At 44.6% G+C, this 26,120-nt stretch overlaps 1 protein-coding gene across 2 annotated transcripts in view; it reads right to left on the reverse strand.

Annotated features, from left to right (window-relative positions):
• LOC115086172 (vomeronasal type-2 receptor 26-like) overlaps nt 1-26,120 on the reverse strand; it is an 83,177-nt gene that overhangs the window by 2,341 nt on the left and 54,716 nt on the right. For both annotated transcript variants that reach the window (XM_029592670.1, XM_029592671.1), the window contains 2 exons: nt 14,947-15,171; nt 8,294-8,417 (listed from right to left, as the gene is read on the reverse strand). In XM_029592670.1, coding sequence (XP_029448530.1) covers nt 8,294-8,417; nt 14,947-15,087 — 265 coding nt within the window. In that variant the 5' untranslated portion in view covers nt 15,088-15,171. The remainder of the gene's footprint in view (nt 1-8,293; nt 8,418-14,946; nt 15,172-26,120) is intronic.

Below are 26,120 nucleotides of genomic sequence, written 5' to 3' on the forward strand. Positions count from 1 at the left end.
ATCGTCTTAAACCGTTATGGAACACAATACAATAGAGATTCTAACGATTTATCGTTATAAATCGTTAGAATCGTGAGCCGGCACACTAAAACCCCCTAAAACCCACCCCCGACCCTTTAAATTAAATCCCCCACCCTCCCGAACCCCCCCCAAATGAGTTAAATAACCTGCGGGTCCAGCGGCGGTCCGGAACGGCAGCGGTCCGGAACGGGCTCCTGCTCCTGAATCTTGTTGTCTTCAGCCGGCGCCATTTTCCAAATGGCGCCGAAAAATGGCGGCGGCCATAGACGAACACGATTGGACGGCAGGAGGTCCTTCCGGACCCCCGCTGGACTTTTGGCAAGTCTCGTGGGGGTCAGGAGGCCCCCCACAAGCTGGCCAAAGTTCCTGGAGGTCCAGCGGGGGTCAGGGAGCGATTTCCCGCCGCGAATCGTTTCCGTACGGAAAATGGCGCCGGCAGGAGATCGACTGCAGGAGGTTGTTCAGCGAGGCGCCGGAACCCTTGCTGAACGACCTCCTGCAGTCGATCTCCTGCCGGCGCCATTTTCCGTACGAAAACGATTCGCGGTGGGAAATCGCTCCCTGACCCCCGCTGGACCTCCAGGAACTTTTGGCCAGCTTGTGGGGGGCCTCCTGACCCCCACGAGACTTGCCAAAAGTCCAGCGGGGGTCCGGAAGGACCTCCTGCCGTCCAATCGTGTTCGTCTATGGCCGCCGCCATTTTTCGGCGCCATTTTGGAAAATGGCGCCGGCTGAAGACAACAAGATTCAGGAGCAGGAACCCGTTCCGGACCGCTGCCGTTCCGGACCGCCGCTGGACCCGCAGGTTATTTAACTCATTTGGGGGGGGTTCGGGAGGGTGGGGGATTTAATTTAAAGGGTCGGGGGTGGGTTTTAGGGGGTTTTAATGTGCCGGTTTTGCGATTTTTAGATTTTTAGATTTTTCACGATTTTTCACGATTTTTCACGATATTTTACCCCCCCAAACGGCAACAATACGATTCCCTCCCCTTCCCAGCCGAAATCGATCGTTAAGACGATCGAGGACACGATTCACATCCCTATCAAGGATCAGCAGCATCAAGGATCAGGCAGAGGTCAGGGCAACAGTTTTTGTGTTGGTTTGTTAAGGTTTAATAGTTACATCAATAGTTTAATGGTATGTTATACTTTATTGGATGGTCCACAGTCTGTTCAGCCTGTTTTCCGTCAAAACTGTTATATGGATATTAGTTTATTTAATACCTATTAAGAATGTCAATGTAAAGCCTGTTGCTAAGTTATTGTTTAATGTAAACCGCGGTGATGTATTTCCTTACGTACTGCGGTATATAAAAACCCTTAAATAAATAAATAAATAAATAGTTAGAATCCAAAGCCAAGCACAAAACCAGAAGTCAGGGAGAGATGGACAAAACAAAGAGATAGGGTAAAGCTGAAACAAACAGGGCAACAAAGAAATGGACATCACAGGTGAAAACCAGAGACAAACAAGGCAAAGCAGAGTGAGGCAAGGCAAACAAGGAGTGAGACACCAAGGCAAGAACATGGTAGGAGCATGTGATAGAGGCTGACCAATGGCACCGGTAGCCCCCGTGACATCGTAAGGGCTAGGCTATCAGCGCCATTTTGAATACTGGCAGCCGATGACCTGAGTACAGGAGATCACTCCGGACCCCCACTGGATCTCCAGGGACTTTTGGCAAGTCTTGGGGGTGCCATGGTAGGAGCATGTGACAGGGGCTGGCCAATGGGTACCGGTGACAGGGGCTGACCAATGGCACCGGTAGCCCCCATGACATTGTAAGGGCTAGGCTATCGGCACCATTTTGAATACTGGCAGCCGACAGCCCGAGTGCATGAGATCACTCCAGACCCCCACTGGACCTCCAGGGACTTTTGACAAGTCTTGGGGGTGCCATGGTAGGAGCATGTGACAGGGGCTGACCAATGGCACCAGTAGCCCCTGTGACATCGTAAGGGCAAGGCTATTGGTGCCATTTTGAGTCATAGCAGGCTCGACAGCATGGAGGGAGAGATCGCTTGTGGGACCCCGTTGGACCACCAGGGACTTTTAGTAATTCTTGGGGAGGGATCGGGATGGTGGAGGGGGTGTAAGAAAGTAAAATTTAAGGGTTGGGATGGGTTTTTTTCCCGATTCGTGTTTTTGTTTTTTTTATTCGTTTTTCTGGTTTCGGTTTCGGGTTCGGGTTCCAGTTTCGTTTTTGGCAAAAAATGATCCGTGGGAGGTCTCAATTATCCATAGTACAGGTCTGGCCAGACCTCTCACCTCACCTGCAGTCCTCAGCCAGCCCGCCATGTTTCAGCTGTGGAGAAAGGGGCCATTTTGCCAGAGATTGGGGAGATGAGTTGATGGACTTTAATGCAGTGACCTCACACTTTTGTAATTTTGTGGATATCTCCAGCCAAGGGGTTTCAACTTTTGAGATTAAAGTTGAGCTAAATAGTGTTCCAACCCAAGCATTAGTGGACTCAGGGAGTGTGAAAATGCTCATATGGAGAGACTTGATAAAGTGAATCCAAATTGACTACAACAGAGTAGTGATCCTGGCATGCATCCACAGGGACCATTGACAGTATCCCACAAACTGGTTTATTACTGAAGACCCCGGCCAGCTAAGATACAATTGAGGTGGGAATCCTTCCTTGGCTACCCTATTCTGTGGTCACAGGACAGGACTGTCCAAACTTCAAGAGCCTCTGGAACCAGCTCACAATGGGCTCATCCAGTCACAATCATGAAGAGGTGGACTTTCCAGAACTTTCCCTTTGGATGACCCAGATCTCTTTCATAAAGACTCTTAAATCCTAATTTCAGTGATGACAGAATAAATATACATATGCTGCTAATTTAGAGGCAAATGGAAAGAAGGGTTCGGAGTAAGCAGAAAACCTGTCACCAACCCAGAATGTCTTAATGGGCCCTTTTGAGTGGGAAAATGAGGATGACTCATAGAGTTTCAGGAGGGCCCAGAGGGAGGATGAATCATTTAAGTGGGCCTAGCAGCATATATACAGGTCGATACAGTTATGCCGCGTTAGAAAGAGTGCGGCAGTGCCGGGCGCACCCTCGTTCCCCGCACGCACAGTTCTCTTCACATACCACTCGATACTCTATTTAAATTGCTTGCAAATCCAAGCCGCATCTGTGAAGCGTTAGGCGAAGCGTTAGGCCCGCGCAACCCATTTTACTGTATAGGCGCTTAATACAGCGCCTATACAGTATCCTGGGTGTGCTGGTACCTGTCATTTCAAATGTCATTTCAACTGACATTTGAAATGACAGGTACCAGGAAGTGGATGGTTTCCCCCCTCCCGAAGCAAGGCGCAGGGCGAAAACTAAAACAAAAGTTGTTATATATATATATATAAACACCTAGATGTCACTTTCCGAATCTCCCATCTCCACACGCGTTTATCCAGGTGGCGGCGGCGGGAGCCGGTGGGCGGGTGGGCGCCCGTTCATCCAGGTGGCGGTGGGAGGGTGCGCGTTTATCCAGGCGGTGGCGGGAGGCGGCGGGCGGGTGGGCGCGCGTTTATCCAGGCGGCGGAAGGCGGCGGGTGCGCGTTTATGCAGGAGGCGGCGGGCGGGTGGGCGTGCGTTCATCCAGGCGGAGGGAGCCGGCGGCGAAAGTGGCCTCCAGCAGCCCCCGCCAGCAGTGAATGAATGCACGCCTGTGTACACCCGTGCAATTTCGGTGCTCAAGGCGTGACGTCACGACGCTTGACGTCACGGCATGTGAGTGCCTTGAGCGCGAAATTGCACGGTCGTACACAGGCGTGCATTCATTCACTGCCGGCGGGGGTTGCTGGAGGCCGCTTTCGCCACCGGCTCCCTCCGCCTGGATGAACGCACGCCCGCCCACTGGCTCCCGCCGCCGCCCAGATAAACGCGCGCCCACCCGCCCGCCGGCTCCCACCGCCGCCTGGATGAACGGGCACCCACCCGCCTGCCGGCTCCCGCCGCCGCCCGGATGAACGCGCGCCCACCCGCCCGCCGGTTCCCACCGCCGCCTGGATGAACGGGTGCCCACCCGCCCCGGCTCCCGCCGCCGCCGCCTGGATAATCACGTGTGGAGATGGGGGATTCGGAAACTGACATCTAGGTATATATATATATATATATATAACAACTTTACCAAAAGCGGGGCTCGCTGCAAATGTTTGTATTTTTATTTATTTATTTATTTATTTATTTATTTTATATACCGACATTCGATCGAGATATCACATCGGTTTCCAGATAACTAAAGGAATAGGGTGATAACAGCCCTATTTTACATTATAACATGGTATTAAATAGATATAAGAATATTTTACATTATAACATGGTAATAAATATAACAAGTTGTAACAGAACTAACAGGAGTACATGGAACATTAGACTATAGTATATAACATATGTACATAAATGGCTTGTTGATCAGGATAAATTATGGTAAGGATGGATCTAGCATTATTGTTTTAAGTTAATTTAAGGAATCGCATGTGTAGTGCAATGATTTGAGGGAAAGTTTGCCGTGCACCATTGCCCCTGCCTGTAACGCAGGGGTAGGGGTAGGCGGTAAGTTAGCAGGTTAAACGCGGGGCAAAATGGCAGGGTAAAATAGCGATAGTCGGGGCGCGCGTCACTGTATGGGAGGGAATAGCTAATTCGATCGTTTACATCTGATATACATGCCGCGTGCGGAAGGGGTTACGGGTCGGTTTCAAGAAGCCCTAAGGATACGTGAAACTGGAGACTGTATCGCAGGATCGCCTTACGCGTCCGAATTGTGCGCCCACAGTGAGTTACAGAAGGGGAATCTCCAGCCGCACTTTACAGTATCGATCTGATAGAGGGTAGAGTGAAAGGTAGTCCCTGGAGCACAGCTTACAGACCCTGTTCCTCCTTAATTTGTGATCAAAGGTGATTTAATTTACAGAGTTGCAAAGGGAAGTGTGAAGGAGGAAGTGATAAAACAACTCCTAGTTCCCAAACCCTACCATCAAAAGGTTATGCAGCTAGCACACAACAACCTTCTAAGGGGGGTCATCTGGGTGAGGAAAAGACCTGGGAAAAAATATTGGCACAATTCTATTGGCTGGGCATACATAAACAGGTCCAGTTGTATTGCCAGTCCTGCCCTACCTACCAACTCACAAAGCCTGCTGGCATACAAGTAGCATCTTTTATACCAAAGCCCATAATTGAAACTCCTTTTGAAAAAGTGGGCATGGATCTTGTGGGGCAACTAAAGAAATCCAGTTGAGGAAATAAGTACATCCTCGTAATTTTTGACTATGCCACAATATAACGGAGGAAGTCCCACTATGGAATATGAAGACCCCCAACTGTGGTGACCACCCTAATGGAGGTTTTTTCACGACTTTGAGCTCCTCAAGGAGATCCTGATGGATCAGAAACCCTGTTCATGTCCAAGGTAATGAAACAACTCTACGCCTTGCTCAAGGTAAAAACACTGCGAACCTCAATGTATCACCCACAGACCAATGGCCTAGTCAAGTGCTTCAATCAGACACTCAAACAAATGTTGAGGAAATTTGTGGATGAAAATGGCAAGAACTGGGATGCATTACAACCTTACGTGCTGTTCGCAATCCGCAAAACACCATAGAGCTCGATGGAATTTTTCCCCTTTTGACCTACCATATGGGAAGAGCCCAAGGAATCTTGGACTAGCTCGTGAGACTTGGGAGGCCGAAGTAAACCCCATTGACCCCAGAACTTCATTGACTACATGCTCCAAGTGCAGAATCACCTAAAAAAGACTTGTATGGGCAGGAGTATTTATTTATTTATTTATTTAGAAACTTTTATATACCGGTATTAGTGGGGACATCATACCGGTTTACAGTTGAACAAAAGAATTGAGAGTACATATTAACAGGGGAAAATGAACAAGGAGGGAATAAACCAGAGGCAGTATGGAAGCGATAGAATTAAAATAATTGAGAACAGAACATAACATAACAATATAGTAATATAGTTAGATCCTTAATATAAGGAATATGCGATCACTGTAGGGTGGTGCAGGGTATTGAGGGGTATACTATTCTGGATAAGCTTGTTTGAACAGCAGTGTTTTTAATTTCTTTTTAAATTTGATGGCACATGGTTCGAGGCGCATGTGCACAGGGAGGGAGTTCCAGAGGGAGGGGCCTGCAATAGGGAGGGCACGTTCGCGAGTGGAAGAGAGGTTGGCAGTTTTAAGAGAGGGGACGTGTAAAGTGCCTTTGTTGGTGGATCTGGTGAGACGGGTGGACTGAGGGGCGATGAAAGGGAAGTCAAGCCAATTGGAGTTGTGGGCATGGATGGATTTGTGTACTATGGTCAGGGTTTTGTAGTGGATGCGGGAGAGAATGGGGAGCCAATGAAGGTCTCTGAGGATGGGGGTGATGTTTTCGTATTTACGCGTGTTTGTAATGAGTCTTGCTGTGGCGTTTTGTAACAGTTGGAGGGGTTTTAAAGAGGACAGGGGAGCCCTAGTAGGAGTGCATTACAGTAATCTAATTTGGAGGTTAAGGTGGATTGAATCACAGTACGGAAGTCCTGGGCGTATAGTAAAGGTCTGAGTTTTTTCAGGATGTTGAGTTTGAAAAAACCTGCTTTGAGAATAAAGTTGATGTACGATTTCATATTTAGTTGGTGGTCAAGGAGAACTCCGAGGTCCCTGACAAATGGTTGCACTGAGATTAGGTTGAGCATGGGGTCGTTAGGTTGGGGAAGGGTGGGGGAGGAGTGTGAAGAGATGAGTAGGAGTTCAGTTTTGTTAGTGTTGAGGGCAAGGTGTTGACATTAGGAGTAGGGATTCGAGTGGCCCTAGAATGCCTCAGCTGGGTCCTGTTCAGCTCAGTCCAGCCAGGTAGACCCAGGCCCCAAGGTTGCTTTAATAGGGCAGAAGGCGGGTTTGAGGGCCTTGAGAAGGACGAGCTTCTTTTTTTTTGTTATGGGGATGTTTTTGGCTGTTTAATTTGGGAAACAATACAAACTAAACTAAAAAAAACATTAAATTAATTAAAAAATGACCATAACCCCAAAGTGAAAAAAAAACATATTGAAAGGAAAAGTTTAAATGTGCATATCCTTAGTGATATCCAGTGAAAAGTGATGAAGATGCCAACATTGTGATTGGCTTGACATGCATCCTGCTAGGAGCATTTAACCCCTACGTTTATATTGTCATTTTTAGAAATGTCGGAGTAAGAGTGTGAACATTCACCATGTAGACATTAGGAATTTATTATGCACTAAACATTGAATGAAAAGAGATGCTCCCCTGATGATGATCTAATGCAAGACATGGCCATGTAGGAAGATAAGTATCTACCTCAATTTTGCTGACAGCTTGTACTAAGGTGACTCCATTCTGAGTAGTAATTTAACTTGCAAAAGGAAAAAATAATAATAAAACAAAAAGAGACATGGACCCCATGTTGATGATAAATGTGGCATAGACCACAGAGACAAAATTGGTTGAACCCTGGTATGAGGACCCTTAATTGTTTAGAAGTCCATACTGAGTAAGACAGCGGAGTGGAAAAGTTATCCAGATAAAATTAGCTAGGAGATTCATCAGAACATACCTGGATACAAGTTCTGCTGAATATACCCGGCTAAAGTCAAAGTTACCAGACTTACATGGATAACTTTATCCAGAGAGTGCTGACTATCAGTGCTAACTGGCTAAGGTTAAGTCTCAGCCCTGGAATATTCCCATCACTGCTTTTCTTTTTATCCAGAAAATTTTGTATGGTTAATGAGTTACCCAGGGAAAATTTAAATGGAGACCAGGAGGGAATTTTTGAAACCAAAGATTTGTTCTGATCACCTCCAAAAATACTCAAACAAATCTTTTCAACATGGACTCTTAAAATGTAACACTGTCCCTAGTGTTTCATAAACATTTATTGTTAATACATGAAGTAAGAAAAATAAGGAGTAGATGATGTTTTTGCAACAATATCTATTCAACATACTTTGCAGAATAGATTAATTTTTTTATTTGGTCATTTTCTTTGTTGTTTTTTTTTTTAAGCCAGACAGCTGAGCGCACAGATGAGGCACTTTTTATTAGGCCAAAATGGATACATCTAAAAACCTATGGTACAGCAAGTTTGGATTTATTTGATCTGAGTTAGACTATTTCTAGTAGCAAATAGGGTATTCCTGTGTGTGGACATTTATAGACAGAGAAGATTCTTGACTGTCTCTAGATAAGGAGTTTTACCACCATGAGGTCTGGGTTACAATTAAACTAAGAATACTCACTGTTTTCATTTGTGATTTTTCCACTGGGACAAGGCACACATTGAAAGCAGCAAGCTGGCTGTCCTTCTATAGACACCTCTCTGTGTCCCGCTTGGCAATTTTCACTGCAGACAGAACGTGGGATCTGAATGCAAGATACAAACAGATGTGTTTGATAGTATAACCTAGCTATCTGATCGCACAATCTTGAAACTTGCAGTGCTGGCTTTCTAAAATTACTGTTGTAACCCTTTGTTTGGGGGTTGGCTGTTTCCCCTAGGGCCATAAAACTATTTCTTATATAGGGGGCTGTCTTCATAGGCACATTCCCCCTTCCTACAAATCCCATGGTGTGAGTTCTTTCTATGAAGATGAAGGTAGTTCTTCATGGCTCAGATGATGGTGTGCTTTTCCTTAAGTGTGTGATTTTCTCTGTAGATGTCTTTACTGCTGGGCAAACAAACTGGACACCGACTGGGTGCTCAAATAAAATTTACTTATTATTTCAAAAACTTCCGTCAATGTCCAATAGGGACTCCGCCAATGAAATTGTACAATGAAAAAATGTACTCTTTCTTCCTGAGTTCTGGGCTCATGTCCTTTTCTCAAGTTCCTGGAAGGGAGCTTATTATTTTTCCTGTCAGTATATAAACTGTACAATCACTTATATCACCATGGTAACCTTGGAGTTTGTTTTTTTTTTTATCAAAGTTGGACCGTTGGTAAATATATGATGACTATAAAGAAGGTACCCATGTGCTCAGTATAATTAATATTTACTTAAGAACCTGTGATGTTATGACCTTCATAATAGGCTTCTTTGTATAGTATTAAATTTCACTTTCACACTCAGCAGGCACCTCCATTACTATTAATAGGAACAGTTGCATGTACAATTTACTATATGTGCCTATATGTGAACCGTTGTGACGGTATTCTACTAAACGACGGTATAGAAAAGATTTTAAATAAATAAATATAATCATTGGTCATGAAATGTACATTTCTTTTAAATATTTTGAAATTGCAACATATACCCTTATTGTGCAAATACATTGTGATCCATAATTCTTCAAACTTTTCTTCACTGCATTACTTATCTTAGAGCTGTATCATAGGTGAAAGCCTTCCACTCCGAGGTAGATGAAAGCCTTCCACTCCGAGGTAGCTCCCGGACAGAGTTACCTCAGAGTGGAAGGCTTTCATCTATGATACAGCTCTAAGATAAGTAATACAATCAAGAAAACTTTGAAAAATTATGGATCACAGTGTATTTGCACAATGCAATTTGAAAATATTTAAAAAAAATGTACATTTCATGACCAATGATTATATATAAGACTGAGTGTGAAAGTGAAATTTAATACTATACGATGCAAACTATTATGAAGTTCATAACATCACAGGTTCTTGAGTAAATATTAATTATACTAGGCACATTGGTACCTTCTAGTTAGTATATAAACTGTCCCAGTGGGTTAGGTAAATCCTATTGTGGAAAATTCTTTAAATCCAAGAATAATCCTACCTAAGTCCAAAGTGCTGACTCTTTCCCTGGTCCCTTAGGATGGAGATACTGTTGAGGGTCTCCTGATCTTCCTCCTTCTTCTCAAACTTCCAGTAGATGTGACTTCTCTGGTCAGGAAACCAGCTATACCAGTCCAGCTCCCTTGTGAGGAGGGGTGGATTAAAAGCCTCCTCACAAACAAAAAGGAAAAACCTTCTGCAGTTCCAAAACTCTAGCCCTGCTGTGATGCTGTCCCTGATTTCGCCTCTTCTGTGATCTTGAAGCAGTACTAATAGGTCTCCAGCCCTTGACCTTTGGAGCCGGGAAAATGGCCTTCTCCAAAATGTCCAAGGTTTCACATCAGTCAACTTCATAATTAGTGAAACTCTTAAAATAGCCTTTCCCCAATAGGAGGCAGACCCTTACAGACAGGGAGTGCAGTTCTAGGGATCTCCTCAGTGAGCAAAAAAAGTTGAGTGGGGTAAAGTAGGCCTCATTTAATACTGGGGAACCCAAAAATCAGCTCCTTACTCCTTAAAAGCTAAATCAAACTGACCACACTGCTTCTATTCCTTACATCTCCCCCCCCCCCACACACACAAATAGACTGAGACCATCAATCACAGCCAGCTTCAAGAGGAAGGATTGCACAGGACTGATGTCTCTCACTAAGCTATTACATTCTATGGGGAGGGTTCTAAAAACATCTAGTGGCTGACCAAGGAATCACCACACTGGCATTGCAGTCATTTCTTGGAATACATTGCAGGTTTCCACATCAACCTACTGCAGCTCCATTTAAATCATTAAAAAGCAATTTGCAGGGTGATGAAGATTGTTGGCATATTTAAACAGCCAGAACTTTGACCCTAGTGATAAGCAAAGTACAAACATTTTCATATCAAAAGCAGCATTTTCACTGACCCATTTTAAATATCTGTCTTTCCCCACTAGTGGCCCTCATCAAAGTGTTTAGATTAGAATCTTATGGATATTCAACTAGTCATGTACATGAGCAGGTTTCTGGAATTACCACCCTAATTATTCCCTGAAGGCTGTTGCACAATCGTTATGTGACCACAAACTGTGACTGAGACTTTATGGGTGAGTAGCCTCAGGAGACCTTTGTTTGTCCTTCCCTCTATAGCAGGTGTGACCCTATTATCTAAAGAAACTGTTAAAGAGCTTAGGAGGTTATTTTCGATGCCCAGCTAACTATGGAGAAGCCGGTATCTGCAGTGGTGACTTATCTGCCTGCTCTCTACATTTATAGACAGGAAAGATTGAACCACGTACATCCATGCTTAATTATTAGTCACATAGAGGTCTATATCAAAAGGGGTTTGTCCGAGTAACTCCAGATAAAAACCTTTAACTGAATATTTTCCCCTCTCGCTGGCTAAATTTTACCTGGGTAAAATTAGACAGGTGGAAAGAAGGGAGAGCAGTGGACATTCTAGGGGCAGGTTTTACTTGGCAAAAGTTACCCACGTGAGTCTGGTCAGAAAAAATGTTGTCCTAGCTAACTTTAAAGAGGTATATTCAGGGGCAGAGTTACCCAGGTTTGTCCCGGAGAATTTCTTGCCTGCAGTCACCAGAGTAAACGTACCCAGGTAACTTTCTGCTCCTTGTGCTGCTGAATATGGACCTCTTAGATTAATGCAAACTCATTGTAACAGGGCCTCCCCTTTTCTAGTGCCAAGCAGCTGCAGCTTCTCCAAAACACTGCTGCGAGGCTGCTGACAGCAAGTAAAAGCACTAATCCTACAATGATAGTGTCAAAGGAGTTGCACTGGCTCCAGTTTAATTTAGAATTAAATTAAACATTCTCTTTATTGTTTTCAGGTGTGCACATTTGGCTACCCCCTACGTACCTGACAGCCACTTTTCCATTCCATTTGCACCAGAATATTGAGGTCTTTACAGCAAGAACTTTTGAAGACCTCTTCTCTTTCACAGGCAAGGCTGACAACTACCAGAAAAATAGCTTTTAGTTGCTGTACCCCATAATTTGGAATAATATACCACTGGGGCAGGGGTGGGGAATTTCGATCCTTGAGGGCTGCAAACCAGTTGGGTTTCAGGATATCCCTAATGAATATGCATGAGAGATATTTGCATGCTCTCTGCCTCAATTGTCTCCAAATGTATTTCATCCATATTCGTTAGGGATATCCTGAAACCCAACTGGTTTGCGGCCCTTGAGGACAAAAATTGCCCACCCCTGCACTAGAGGGATGGGTGGAAACAAATTATTTAGTGTTTTGCAAGAAAATCAAAACCTGGTTATATAAATAGGTACTCGGATCATTCAGCAGGAGGCTGCTATCACCTTAGCCTTGTAGGTTATGCTGGGGAAAAATACCCTCTTAAGGAGCTGCCTGGCTCAGAGACTTAAGCTGAAGGTTGTTCTCTAGAAGGATAATTTGCTTCTAGTGGAGCTGGGATGCCATCTTTTATGGACTGCAGATTGCATAGGGCAATGTATCTGTGTATTGTTGGATATCTAATGTCTTAAATTGTTTTGTTTTATTTATACTGTGTATTGCTGTACATTGGTTTTATTTTAACCAACTTTGCAAAGTTTTGGAATTATGGGCTATCAGATTAAATAAATAAAAAGTTTAATGAAGCAAAAACATGGGATATTTAGTTTGATCCTGGTGCCATGAGCAACCATTTGTTATTGTTATTGCTCAGTGCTTCTCAAACCAGACCAGGAGTAGCTCCTAACTAGGCTGGTTTTCAGGATATCCATAATGACAATGCATGAAAAATTTGTGTACATTAGAGGCAGAACATGAAAACCTATTTCATGCATATTCATTATGGATATTCTGAAAACCAGACTGGCCAGGAGGTACCCCAGAGCTGGTTTGAAAAGCAATGCATAACTCAACCATATCCTTGATTATCAGCTCAGATAGTACCGCAACATTTCTCTTGATTAGGAATAAGTTATATGTCTCCTTCTCAAGTCTCATAAATTTGCACCTCGAGTTATAAAGTAGGTGTTAGTGTTGAGTGATGCCTGAGACTACCTTCCTTGATAGTCCCCATTTTGCAATATGAAATATAAACTTGAGTTTACAGTAGAATCAATCTTTGGTTCATCACATAGTATCGCACAGTCACACAACTCAATTAGAGGTAGATTTTAAAAGCCTTGCGTGTGCAAAAATGGCCACTTACACGCATGGGAGCTACGAGAATTGTAAATAACCAGGATGGCACTGGATGGCCATCTTTACTCATCAGCCCCTAGTATAATAGGGGCTGATGAGTAAAGATGGCGCCGGCCATCCAGTGCTCCTACCATGTGACAGGGGCCGGCCAATGGCACAGATACCCTGTCACATGGTAAGGGCAAAGGGACATCGGCACCATTTTGTTTTAGAACAGCTGATGCCTGGGAACGGGAAATCTCTCCCCGAGGCCCCCCTGGACCACCAGGTCATTTTAAAAGGTTTTGGGGGGGTCGGGAGGGTGGGGTCGATTTAAAGGGTCGGGTGGGGTTTTTTTTAGTGGCGCGGGCCTCCCTAAAAAAAAGGGTAGGGAGGGTGGGGGAGGCTAAGGGGGGTCGATTTGAAGGGTCGGGTGGGTTTTTTTTTTATCGGGCCATTGGCGCCATTTTAATTAGTGGCAGCCAAAATGGCGCCGATGGCCCGAGAGCGGGAGATCGCGCCGGGACCCCCCCCCCCCCCCACTGGACCACCAGGTAATTTAACATTTTGGGGGGGTGGGGGAGGGTAAGGAATTGGTTTTAAAGGGTCAGGGTGTGTTTAGGGGTTGTTTTGGTGTGCCGGTTTTCCCACCCTCCCCCAAATAATTCCCGTGCCCTATTTAACAATACAATACAAATGCCCCTGATGATAAATCTGGGGCATTTGTATTGTATCGTGCACTCTAACGATTTAGGACGATTTTAAAATTATCTGACGATAATTTTAATCGTTCAAAAACGATTCACATCCCTATTAAATAATTTTAGACTCTGTAAGAGATGAAAATTCTAACAAGAGGAGTTGATTTGTACATTGCAGTCTCTGCTAGCTGCATTATACAAATCAACTCCTTTTCATTGCTTATAAGGACAAAAATTATTTAATGATGTCAATTTTACAATGAATACCCCTGAATGTTTCTGTAACACCACCCCCCCCTCCCAAAACTCACCCTGAATCAAAGCAGCCCCTTACAATGGTGCATATATTGTGTCAGGCTGAGCGTTATAAAGAGTATCTCTTTTAAAATCTACCCATTAGTTAGTATTGTCCTGGCAAACTAAGGGCCTCATTTTCCAATTATCACGGTCCACAACAGCCCATGAGAGAGAGAGAGAGAGAGAGAGAGAGAGAGAGAGAGAGAGAGAGAGAGAGAGAGAGAGAGAGAGAGAGAGAGAGAGAGAGAGACTTACTATAGTGCTGATGCCCTAGACAGTTATTTTAACCCCTATGGGAGGGCCACCTACTAACTCGGGGTGGGGATTAGGTATGAGCGTCGGGGGTTGGGGGCCACTTTCGCATTCCACATGAGACCTACGGAAAGAACAGTGGTCTCTAGTGAACATTTGCTGGCCGTCGGAGTGAGGAAACTCACTCCAAGAAGAGATTTGGGCAATGTTCTCTCCACCTAGCTTGATGGACACTCTACCTGGGCAACAAGAAGCTAGGTGGAGAGAACGTAGCCCAAATCTCTTCTTGGAGTGAGTTTCCTCACTCCGACGGCCAGCAAATCTTCACTAGAGACCACTGTTCTTTCCGTAGGTCTCATGTGGAATGCGAAAGTGGCCCCCAACCCCCGACGCTCATGCCTAATCCCCACCCCGAGTTAGTAGGTGGCCCTCCCATAGGGGTTAAAATAACTGTCTAGGGCATCAGCACTATAGTAAGTCTCTCTCTCTCTCTCTCTCTCTCTCTCTCTCTCTCTCTCTCTCTCTCTCTCTCTCTCTCTCTCTCTCTCTCTCTCTCTCTCTCTCTCTCTCTCTCTGATGAAACACCGAAAGAATCATTGCACACTGGGAAAACATCGCATGTGGTGCTAATGTTTTGGCGAAAACATCGCCGCACGCGATGTTTCCCCACTGCACGAAAGAAGCCTCATTTGCATTGGTAACGCCCCCTAATGCGTTACCAATGTGATATTGGAAAATGAGGCCCTAAGTCACCTCTTTATATTCCTGTCTCCAGACAATGGCACTGGTGTTCAAGAGGATTTTCTCTTGGGCAGCTCGAGTATCAAATCTCCCACTTCTTATCAGCTTGTAATTCTCATCTGCGAAGATCTGCAAGTTCATGATATCAAACATGGCAGGGATCTCCCCACTTCTTTCAAAAAGAACTTCCTCCCCACCTGGGGTATAATTGTGAATATTCCTCAGTTGCTGAAGGACCTGAATTAACAATGACAGAAAGAATCTGGTGAGATAATGATTAGTTCTGCTAATTTATTAAAATCTCCACATAAACCTCCTGTTCTACAGTTTTGCAAGTAAGAGAAATGCTGGTTTGGTGCCTTTATAAGAAGGAATTACATTTGAATAATATCTTTCGAGATAAGAAAGAAATATCAATAGTAAGAATACAGTTTAATAATTGTGATTTATATGGTGCCTTTCATCCAAACAGAATCTGAACACACTTTTACAAGTTAGTACTCCAGACCATAAATGCAGCTACCTCTGAGGCCAGAACTGTGAAGAAGAAAGAAATGTATTTATTAATATATCTCAATTACATACATAAAGAAAGTAAAGCTTGAAGAAAATTCAATTCAATTAAAAGAACTAGAAAAAGGAGAGGAAGTGGTATGGTGAGCATTGCATGGTTCCAATCAGATGTTTTATTTATTTATTGCATGTGCAGAGTTTAGAGGCAGTACTTGCCGTAGCTTCACTTGTACTTTCTTACAAAATGGCCAGAAATATTTGTCTATTCTGACACATCCTCCCTCTTTGAAACATATAAAAGGCAGGCCTCTGTGGAGAAAAATGTGTCACTGCTGTGAGAAAGGTGGTAGCTCTGAATGTAGGTGTTGGAGCAATTGATTATTCTTGGTACATATCTTGAGATAACTGACAGGCTGATACAGAAAAACGCGCGGGAGAGCCCGCTCTCCCGGTGCGCGCACAGGCCACTCTCCTGGGCGCGCAATTCAGGAGGGTGGCCTATGCAAATTAGGGCCCGCGGTAAAAGGAGGCACAAGGGACACTAGCATGTCCCTAGCGCCTCCTTTTTGACAGGAGTGGCGGCTGTCAGCGGGTTTGACAGCCGACGCTCAAATTTGCAGGGTGTTGGTTCTCAAACCTGCTGATAGCCACGGGTTTGGAAAATGGACGCCGGCATAATTGAGCGTCCGTCTTCCGATCCGCAGGCCGCAGGCCAATTTTTAATTTTTTTTTTTTAATTTTTACTTTTTTTTACTTTTGGGGCCTCCGACTTAATATCGCTATGATAGTAAGTCAGAGGGTGTACAGAAAAGCATTTTTTTCTGCTTTTCTGTACACTTCCCTGGCACCGGCAGAAATTAACGCTAGGCCTGATTGTTTGATCAGGTATCTGTCTGATGAAATTCTTTAGGCTATTCATTGATTGAAGATAAGTATTTTATGCTATTATATTTTTATTTCTTTTTCAGATTTTTATATTTCTTTTATATTTTTGTTTCTATTTACATATTAATATTAATATTAATATTAATTTTATATATAACAATTTTATTTGGGTTTGTATAACACCCGGAATCTTAGGAATGATGCAATTCATAAATGCAATAATGAAATAAATAAGCTCCACAGCAGCATGATTGAGATGCAGCTGCTTTCAGCCCGCCTGGAGATGGCATCACAGACTTGGCAGAAGCCATTTAAAGTGCAGCGAGAAAAGTCATGAATACCAGTATGAAGGCATCATGGCCTTGAGATCCTCCACCTCCACCTGCTCCATCATCAGTATCTTCCTTGACTTCAAGAAGCAGCCTAAGAAGGTGACGATGCTGAGTGGAAGAGCTGGGACAACCTGCAGGAGGTTCACTTTGGAGGTGGGGAAAGAAACCCTAACCCCTCCAAAGCATAACAGCAATGGCACTTCAAAGAAATAAATATCTCGTATGTCTATTTTCTTTTCTCTCTGTTGATGCTGTGCTCTTACTTTGCAGGGAACACTATGAGCAAGATGTACTAAAGAGTAGGGGTGTGAATTGTGTGATCGATCATCTTAACGATCGATTTTGGCTGGGGGGGGAGGGAAATCTGATCGTTGTGTGGGTTTTTTTTTTTTTTTAAATCGTTAAAAATCGTAAATCGGGGGAGGGCGGGAAAACCGGCACACCAAAAAAACCCTAAAACCCTCCCTTAACCTTTAAAACAAATCCCCCACCCTCCCGAACCCCCCCAAAATGTTTTAAATTACCTGGGGTCCAGTAGGGGGGTCCCGGCACGATCTCCCTCTCTCTGGCCACGGCTGCGTTAAGAGAAATGGCGCCGGTGGCCCTTTGCCCTTATCATGTGACAGGGCAAAGGTAGCACCGGCGCCATTTTGGTTCCTGGTTCCCGACGTCACGCATGCAGGAGATTGCCCCCAGACCCCCGCTGGACCCCCAGGGACATTTGGCCAGCTTGGGGGGCCTCCTGACCCCCCACAAGACTTGCCAAAAGTCCAGCGGGGATCCGGGAGCGACCTCCTGCACGCGAGCCGTATTTCCAATCTTCAAAATGGTGCCAGCGCTACCTTTGCCCTCACTATGTCATACGGGCGACAGTCGCCCGTATGGCACATTTAAAACTAATCGGAGAAAGTTCTTTTTTTACTCAAAGCACAATTAAACTCTGGAATTTGTTGCCAGAGGATGTGGTTAGTGCAGTTAGTATAGTGGTGTTTAAAAAAGGATTGGATAAGTTCTTGGAGGAGAAGTCCATTACCTGCTATTAATTAAGTTGACTTAGAAAATAGCCACTGCTATTACTAGCAACGGTAACATGGAATAGACTTAGGGGCGGATTTTAAATGCCCTGTGCGCGTAAATCCGGCTGGATTTACGCGCGCAGGGCCCTCGCGCGCTGGCGCACCTATTTTGCATAGGCCACCGGCGCGCACAGCGCCCCGGGACGCGCGTAAGTCCCGGGGCTTCGTAAAAGGGGCGTGTCGGGGGCGTTGCAGAATGACGCGGCGTTTCGGGGGCGGGCCCAGGGGCGTGGTGCCGGCCCGGGGGGGTGGTCGAGGCCTCCGGACCAGCCCCCGGGTCGGGTGATGGCGCGCCAGCAGTCCGCTGGCGCGCGCAGATTTGCATCTGCTTTCAGCAGGCGTAAATCTGCCAACAAAGGTAAGGGGGGGGTTTTTAGATAGGGCCAGGGAAGGGAGGGAAAGGTGGGGGAGGGCGAAGGAAAGTTCCCTCCGAGGCCGCTCCGAAATCTGAGCGGCCTCGGAGGGAACAGGCAGCACGCACTGGGCTCGGCACGCGCAGGTTGTACAAACGTGCACCCCCTTGCGCGCGCCAACCCCGAATTTTATAAGATGCGCGCGGCTACGCGTGTATCTTATAAAATGCAGCGTACTTTTGTTCGCGCCTGGTGTGCGATCAAAAGTACGCGCGCGTATGTTTTTAAGATCTACCCCTTAGTTTTTGGGTACTTGCCAGGTTCTTATGGCCTGGATGGCCACTGTTGGAAACAGGATGCTGGGCATGATGGACCCTTGGTCTGACCCAGTATGGCATGTTCTTATGTTCTTATGCCATATTGCCAGTTATACGTCTAAAGGGCTTTTGAATATTTACCTCATTAAAATTGTGACTCACGTCCTTAAGTGCCATCCAGTGGCCATTTTCTGGTACTGCATGATAACTTCTTAATATTCTATCAAGACAGAATATGATGAGGGCAGGATCCTCCCACCCAAACAGTTTTGTATACTTGAGTTCCAGGAAGCAAAAGGTCAAACCTAGGGAGGTCACCAGATCCATATCAGGCAGGATAGTTGGGACATTTTTCAAAATGCATTTTTATGCAGGTAAACATGCATTTGTCTGCAGAAAAACTTTTGATTATTACCTTTTGTAAGATCGAATTTGCCACAGGTTGAAGAATAGTCCATATTCTGTAGTATATCAGGTAGAAGATAAAACTACATTTTCAAACTGTGTCAAAAATGGTATTTTTAAATCTTTTTCAAGATTCATTTTTCATACTATTTTTTTGTGTATGCTTTAAGAAATCACATAAAATCTGATAAAATACTGCAAAGGGAATATATATATATATATATATATATATATATAATATCCATTGCAATATCTTTCTACCTATTTATGATTCTGTCTACACTTACAAGGTAGTGATAATCTGTGTCTGAATGCAAATTGTTGGGACTGGTATTATCTGCCTAGAGGAGAGATGCAGGCCAACTATATTGGTCTGAATTTGACTCCAAGTTTGCATATTGTTTCCACATATATTTTAACATGTTTTTGGCCAAACAGTACAGTGAAGTTTCAAAATTAACATGCTAAAGCTTTGAATACTAGATGCTAAACTAGATATGTCATGTTACTTCCTATTACATATTGGTCCATAAACAGGAAAATATGCACTGCTTGTGGTTTTGTGCCATCATATGTCAACTGTGTGAGAAATTAAATCAGGCCCTATGATTGTAAGTCAAACTATTATTTTATTATGACATACAACTTAATTATTAAGCACAGTACAGCCACAATGTAGTTATTGAATTAGGAACAGCCAATGCACTGCCAAAATGATGTAGCATGTGCATATTGTAAACTGATGTAAAGTTGTATTGCATCTCAGTGTTGGCTCATGATCATCACTATTGGGGTAGAGACAAGAACATTCCAGGCCACTACTGAAAAATAATAAAATCAGACTGGAAATTGAAGCTATGAGCAAAAAGCAGCTTACACGATTTGGTTTATTTCATTCATAATAACCAAAGCAGAACATGAATATCTACTACTACTGTTAGCAACTTACAGTAAAGTATTAACAAATAATTAAAGACTGCATCATGGTCCAGAGATCACTTTCATAGCCAGTCTGTTAATCTAATGTTCCAGTTAAACTGATTCAGAGAGACCTTGAAACAAAGAGATATTTCTTCTTACCTTCCATGGATGCAAATTCTGGAGACTGTAGATAGCATAAGCACTATCAGCTGATGACAATGCTTTTTGATCTGTGCATGATAAAAGATCCTGGAGAGCAAAGGCAAAAGCATAGACAGCAATGTAGGCTTGAAAAGTGAAACTCAGATCTTCCAGCTCAAAGAGAGAAGGAACAAGTGGCTCAAGGAATTCTGCCCCTGTACAGAGTCTTTCTAGGTTCAAGTCTTCAGGTGGTGTGCTTTGAAGACTGCCATTCTCTGCCCATTTACAACCAAACACCTTCTCCCAGAAGATTTTCATTAAAAAGTCATTTTGATAAGTGAATGGATGCATTCTGCTGAGAAAATCACCAAAGCCAGGCATTCTTCCATTATGAGGAACCAAGCCAATGGACCCATTTAACAACCTCCAGGATTCATTTAGGAAGAACCCTACAGTGAAAGAAAAGCCAAGGCAGAAGATCCATACCTTGCCGGTCACTCTCTGAGCAGACAAGGCCTCCAGGAGTGGTTTCATGTGTGTTTCCTCACAATATACCACAATCACCGTTGCTGTGGATTTCTTGATAACATCTACAATTTCATTTATTTTAGGCTGCGAATAATGGAAATGAACTTTTCTCAAAAATGCCACACATCCTCCATCAATTTCAATTTTTTCCTTCAATCTTTGTCCCACTGTCTCCCCTAAGTCATCATCTCTGGTTAGGATTCCAACCCAGGTCCAGCCCAGGTGACTTAACAAGTGGGAGATCGCCATGTCCTGGGTCTTCTCATTAGGTATAGTTGATAGAAGTGAAGGAAACTGAAGTCTGTCTCCTAAGAGAGAATCTAGGATCCCATAGTTGATCTTAAAAGAAATATGATACATGTTATTACTAGAATTGTCACAGTATTTTTTTGAATGTTTGCCCATTTGGAAACAAGTTGGATATAAGGAAGGAAGATATTTAATCTCCATTATGAATGAACGTGATTTAAGAGAAGCTAGTTGTTTCTATACTTTCAGCCTGGTGATCATAGAGAGAAACTTGTTGATAGAAGAATTTACTACTGTTACTAAGTTAGCATTTCTAAAGTAGTACTAGATGTATGCAGAACTGTAAAGATATTTATAAATGATCTGGAAAGAAATACGACAAGTGAGGTAATCAAATTTGCAGATGATACAAAATTGTTCAGAGTAGATAAATCACAAGCAGATTGTGATAAATTGCAGGAAGACCTTCTGAGACTGGAAAATTGGGCATCCAAATGGCAGAAAATGTCATAATGCCTCTATATCGCTCCATGGTGAGACCACACCTTGAATACTGTGTACAATTCTGGTCGCCGCATCTAAAAAAAGATATAGTTGCGATGGAGAAGGTATAGAGAAGGGCATCCAAAATGATAAAGGGATGAAACAGTTCCCCTATGAGGAAAGGCTGAATAGGGCTGTTCAGCTTGGAGAAGAGACGGCTGAGGGGGGATATGATAGAGGTCTTTAAGATCATGAGAGGACTTGAACGAGTAGATGTGAATCGGTTATTAACACTTTCAAATAATAGAAGGACTAGGGGGCATTGCATGAAGTTAGCAAGTAGCACATTTAAGACTAATTGAGAAAATTATTTTTCACTCAACGCACAATAAAGCTCTGGAATTTGTTGCCAGAGGATATGGTTAATGCAGTTAGTGTAGCTGGGTTCAAAAAAGGTTTGGATAAGTTCTTAGAGAAGTCTATTAACGGCTATTAATCAAGTTTACTTAGGGAATAGCCACTGCTATTAATTGCATCAGTAGCATGGGATCTTCTTAGTGTTTGGGTAATTGCCAGGTTCTTGTGGCCTGGTTTGGCCTCTGTTGGAAACAGGATGCTGGGCTTGATGGACCCTTGGTCTGACCCAGCATGGCAATTTCTTATGTTCTTATGTTCTTAATGTGGATAAGTGCAAGGTGCATATAAAGAAAAATTGTTGTGGAGCGCTAGGAGAGCGATCCCACTCCTGGGAGATGTGTGTGCCCTTGGGCCGCGGCTCGACGCCAGAGGGGTCTGGAGAGGTGCCGCGGGAGGCGTGGCATGCCCGAGCATGGGCTGGACGGGAGCAGGGCTGGAGTGAAGACTGGCTGACAGGCCCTCCTCTGGACCTGCGCGCTTCGGAAGACCCAACAACGCAATGTTGGTCTTGTGAACAGTCCTCCGACCGTTCCCAGCCCTTTCGGACCTGCCGCAGGGTACGGCACGAAGCGGCAGGCCAGATGGAGGCCAGGACAGTGAAGACTGGAACATGTATTCAGACGAGACTCAGGAATGACGTAGACTCAGGCGTAGACATGGACTCAGGACGAGGTGCAGGATCCATAGACGTGGACTCAGGCATAGATGCAGAATCCTTAGACGTGGACTCAGGCATAGACGTGGACTTCAGGAACGGGGTGCAGTATGCATAGACATGGACGCAGGCAAGACGAGAACTCAGGTCGAGGTACTGGATGCACAGAGGTGGAGTTAGGAACGAGGGCTGAAGGAAGACATGGGCACTGACCCTCGGGGCGCCCTACTCAGGCCACCCGCGGGACTGAGTCGCGGACCACCCTGTCCCGTGCGCGCCCTACACAGCCCTGGAAGGCTGGTCACGGACCACACAGAGAGCAGGAGAGGACAGGAAAGAGGAAGCAGGTTCGCTGCTCTCCGGGCAGCACAAGGCAAGGATATACGCTGCTCTCCTGGCAGCACAAGGCAAGGATATACGCCAGGATCAGGAACAAGGATATCTGCAACATCAGGACTGGAACACATATACTGGAATAGGAGACACACCTCTGGGCTGGAACATGGACATCAGGAACATCAGGACTGGAACAAGAGACAGACCTTGAGACTGGAACAGCAGGCAAACATCAGGACTGGAACACTGAAGACATCAGGACTGGAATGGCAGGCAGACATCAGGACTGGAACAACTTGACAAGAAGCTTCAACAGGAAACATGGAACACTGGACCTTGCAGAAGGCTGGAATACAAGGCATCTCCTGGAACGAGGAACTCAGGAGTGACCAACTCCTTGCGAAGGCAAAGACACACTGAAAGCTGAGCCCTTTAGTAGAGCTGAGGTGGACAACGCCCAGGGAGGGGTCAGCAGGGGGCCACACCTGGCTGGCCCTTGAAGAGAAGCAGAGAGGCGCGCGCTCGCGCCCTAGGAGGCTGGAGAGAAGAGCTGGAAGCTGGTGGCGTCCTCAGCCACGTGGAGGGCCCAAGGAAGCCGCGGAGCAACCCTGGACTGGAGCTGGGTGAAGGCAGGTCACTGGAGCAGCTCCCAGCTGCACGGACAGAAGCAGAGAGATAAGGCTGGCTGCAGAGGAAGCGGGGGAAGGGCTGACTGCAGGAACCGCTCCATGCCGTGAGGACAGCCCCAGGAAGAGAGGTAAGGCTGCAGGCAGAGTGGAAGCTGTAGTAAGCTACAGGCCCTGCTCCACGCTGCAAGGCTGAAGAGAGAAGTGCTGGCTGCAGGGAACTGTGAGAGAGAACAGAGAGGTGCAGGTACCGGCCGGGACGGCTCTCTGCCAGGCAAGGACCCAGGATCACAGCAGCACGTCGGGGGAAGGCAGGAACAGTAGCAGAGAAGCAGACCGCATGGCAACAGCTGATTCAGGGAGAAAGAAGCAGCGTCAGCAGCCTGGCTGGCTGTGGCTGTGAGAGGTAAGAGCCTGCACACGCTTCTTGTGGGCAGGAGCATAACAAAAATAACCCATGCTATAGTTACACAATGTTAGGTTCCATATTAGGTGCTACTACCCAAGAAAGAGATGTAGGCGTCATAGTGGATAACACATTGAAATCGTCGATTCAGTGTGCTGCGGCAGTCAAAAAAGCAAACAGAATGTTGGGAATTATTAGAAAGAGAATGGTGAATAAAATGGAAAATGTCATAATGCCTCTGTATCGCTCCATGGTGAGACAGCACCTTGAATACTGTGTACAATTCTGGTCACCGCATCTCAAAACAGATATAGTTGCAATGGAGAAGGTACAGAGAAGGGCAACCAAAATGATAAAGGGAATGGAACAGCTCCCTTATGAAGAAAGACTAAAGAGGTTAGGACTTTTCAGCTTGGAGAAGAGACGGCTGAGGGGGGATATGATAGAGGTGTTAAAATCATGAGAGGTCTACAATGGGTTAATGTGAATCAGTTATTACTCTTTTGGATAATAGAAAGACTAGGGGGCACTCCATGAAGTTAGCATGTGCACATTTAAAACTAATTGGAAAAAGTTCTTTTTCATTCAACGCACAATCAAACTCTGGAATTTTTTGACAGGGAGTGTGGTTAGTGCAGTTAGTATAGCTGTGTTTAAAAAAAGATTGGATAAGTTCTTGGAGGAGAAGTCCATTACCTGCTATTAATTAAGTTGACTTAGATAATATCCACTGCTATTACTAGCAGCAGTAGCATGGAATAGACTTAGTTTTTGGATATTTGCCAGGTTCTTATGGCCTGGATTGGCCACTGTTGGAAACAGGATGCTGGGCTTGATGGACCCTTGGTCTGACCCAGTATGGCATGTTCTTATGTTCTTATGGCAGAATGGGATATGCTACATAATCTTATTCTACAACACTTCTGATATAAGAACATAGGAAATTCCATACTGGGTCAGACCAGCATTTTGTCTTAGACAGATGACAGTCTAGGTCACAAGTACCCAGCAGGATCCCAAAGAATAGATTCAATCCTTCTTCCTCAATCATAAGCGTCCTTTCTCTTGAGTGCTTCTGTTGTATCTCTTTTCTTTTTGAGACATGGTCTTTTTTGAGATGGAATGGCTCCCATATGAGAAAAGGCCAAAGAGGTTAGGGCTGTTCAGTTTGGAGAAGAGACAGCTGAAGGGGATAAGATAGAGGTCTATAAAATTATGAGAGTTCTAGAATGGGTAAATGTGACTCGGTTATTTACTCTTCAGATAATGGAAGGACTAGGGGGCACTCCATGAAGTTAGCAAGTAGCACATTTAAAACTAATTGAAGAAAATTATTTTTCACTCAGTGCCAATTAAGCTCTAGAATTTGTTGCCAGAGGATGTGGTTAGTGCAGGAGAAGACCATTAACTGCTATTAATGAAGCTGACTTAGGGAATAGCCAGTTATTACTGGCATTAGAAGCATACAGGGCTGGTACAAGGGTATTATGTGCTCTTGGAACCTTCTGCCTTGTGCTCGCCCCCTCCAGTCATGCCACTGGTCCGCCCTGGTCGTGCAACACCTACCCCAGTTGCTCCAAACCCTGTCTCAGCCCCGACTCCTACCTCATTCGTGGCCTGCTGAATCTCTACTCCTCTGCTTGCGGCCCCATATGGGTGCTCTTTAGTGCCCCCTTATGGTTGGCACCATAGGCGACTGCCTAGTTCGCCTAATAGGTTGTGCTGACCCTGGAAGCATGGGATCTACTTAATGTTTTGGGTACTTGCCAGGTACTTGTAAACTGAATTGGCCACTGTTGGAAACAGGATCCTGGCCTGATGGACCTTTGGCCTGACCCAGTATGGCAACTTCTTATGTTCTTATGCTCTTTACTAATACTAATACTTACAGGAACTAAAAAACACGATCACATTACTCCAACACTTATATCACTACACTGGCTCCCAATGAAATTCAGGATAGAATACAAAATACTATCCATATTACACAAAATAATATATGAAAAACAAACCAACTGGCTAAGTACATCTATAAAACTCCACTCTCCAAACCGAAACCTCTGCTCATCTAACAAAGGTCTATTAAAGATTCCACCTGCGCATTCCAAACAACTTACCTCAACTCGGAAGAGAGCCACATCGCTAGGAAGTCCCAAACTCTGAAACACCCTCCCAACTGAACTTAGAACACAGCAAAATTTAAAACCTTCAAAAAAGAACTAAAAACTTGGATGTTCACCAAAGCCTACCAAAACACCCAATAACTCTCAGATATTACTTCCCTCCTACTGGCCCTATGCAAACATGTGGAACCAATGCAAGCACATAATAGAACCTGTAGAGTCTGACATCCGAATTACGTTTATAAAGCATATAATATCTATGTTAATAATCGCATGAATCTTTTGGACACTATGTTAAACAACGAAACTTTGTAAACCGTTGTGATGGCGAAACCGAACGACGGTAAATAAAACTCGATAAATAAAATAAATAAACACAATACTCCAGATGAGGCCTCACTAACAAACTGTAAAGGGGCA

The sequence above is a fragment of the Rhinatrema bivittatum genome, chromosome 2, assembly GCF_901001135.1.
Source record: "Rhinatrema bivittatum chromosome 2, aRhiBiv1.1, whole genome shotgun sequence".
NCBI classification, from domain to species: Eukaryota; Metazoa; Chordata; class Amphibia; order Gymnophiona; family Rhinatrematidae; genus Rhinatrema; species Rhinatrema bivittatum.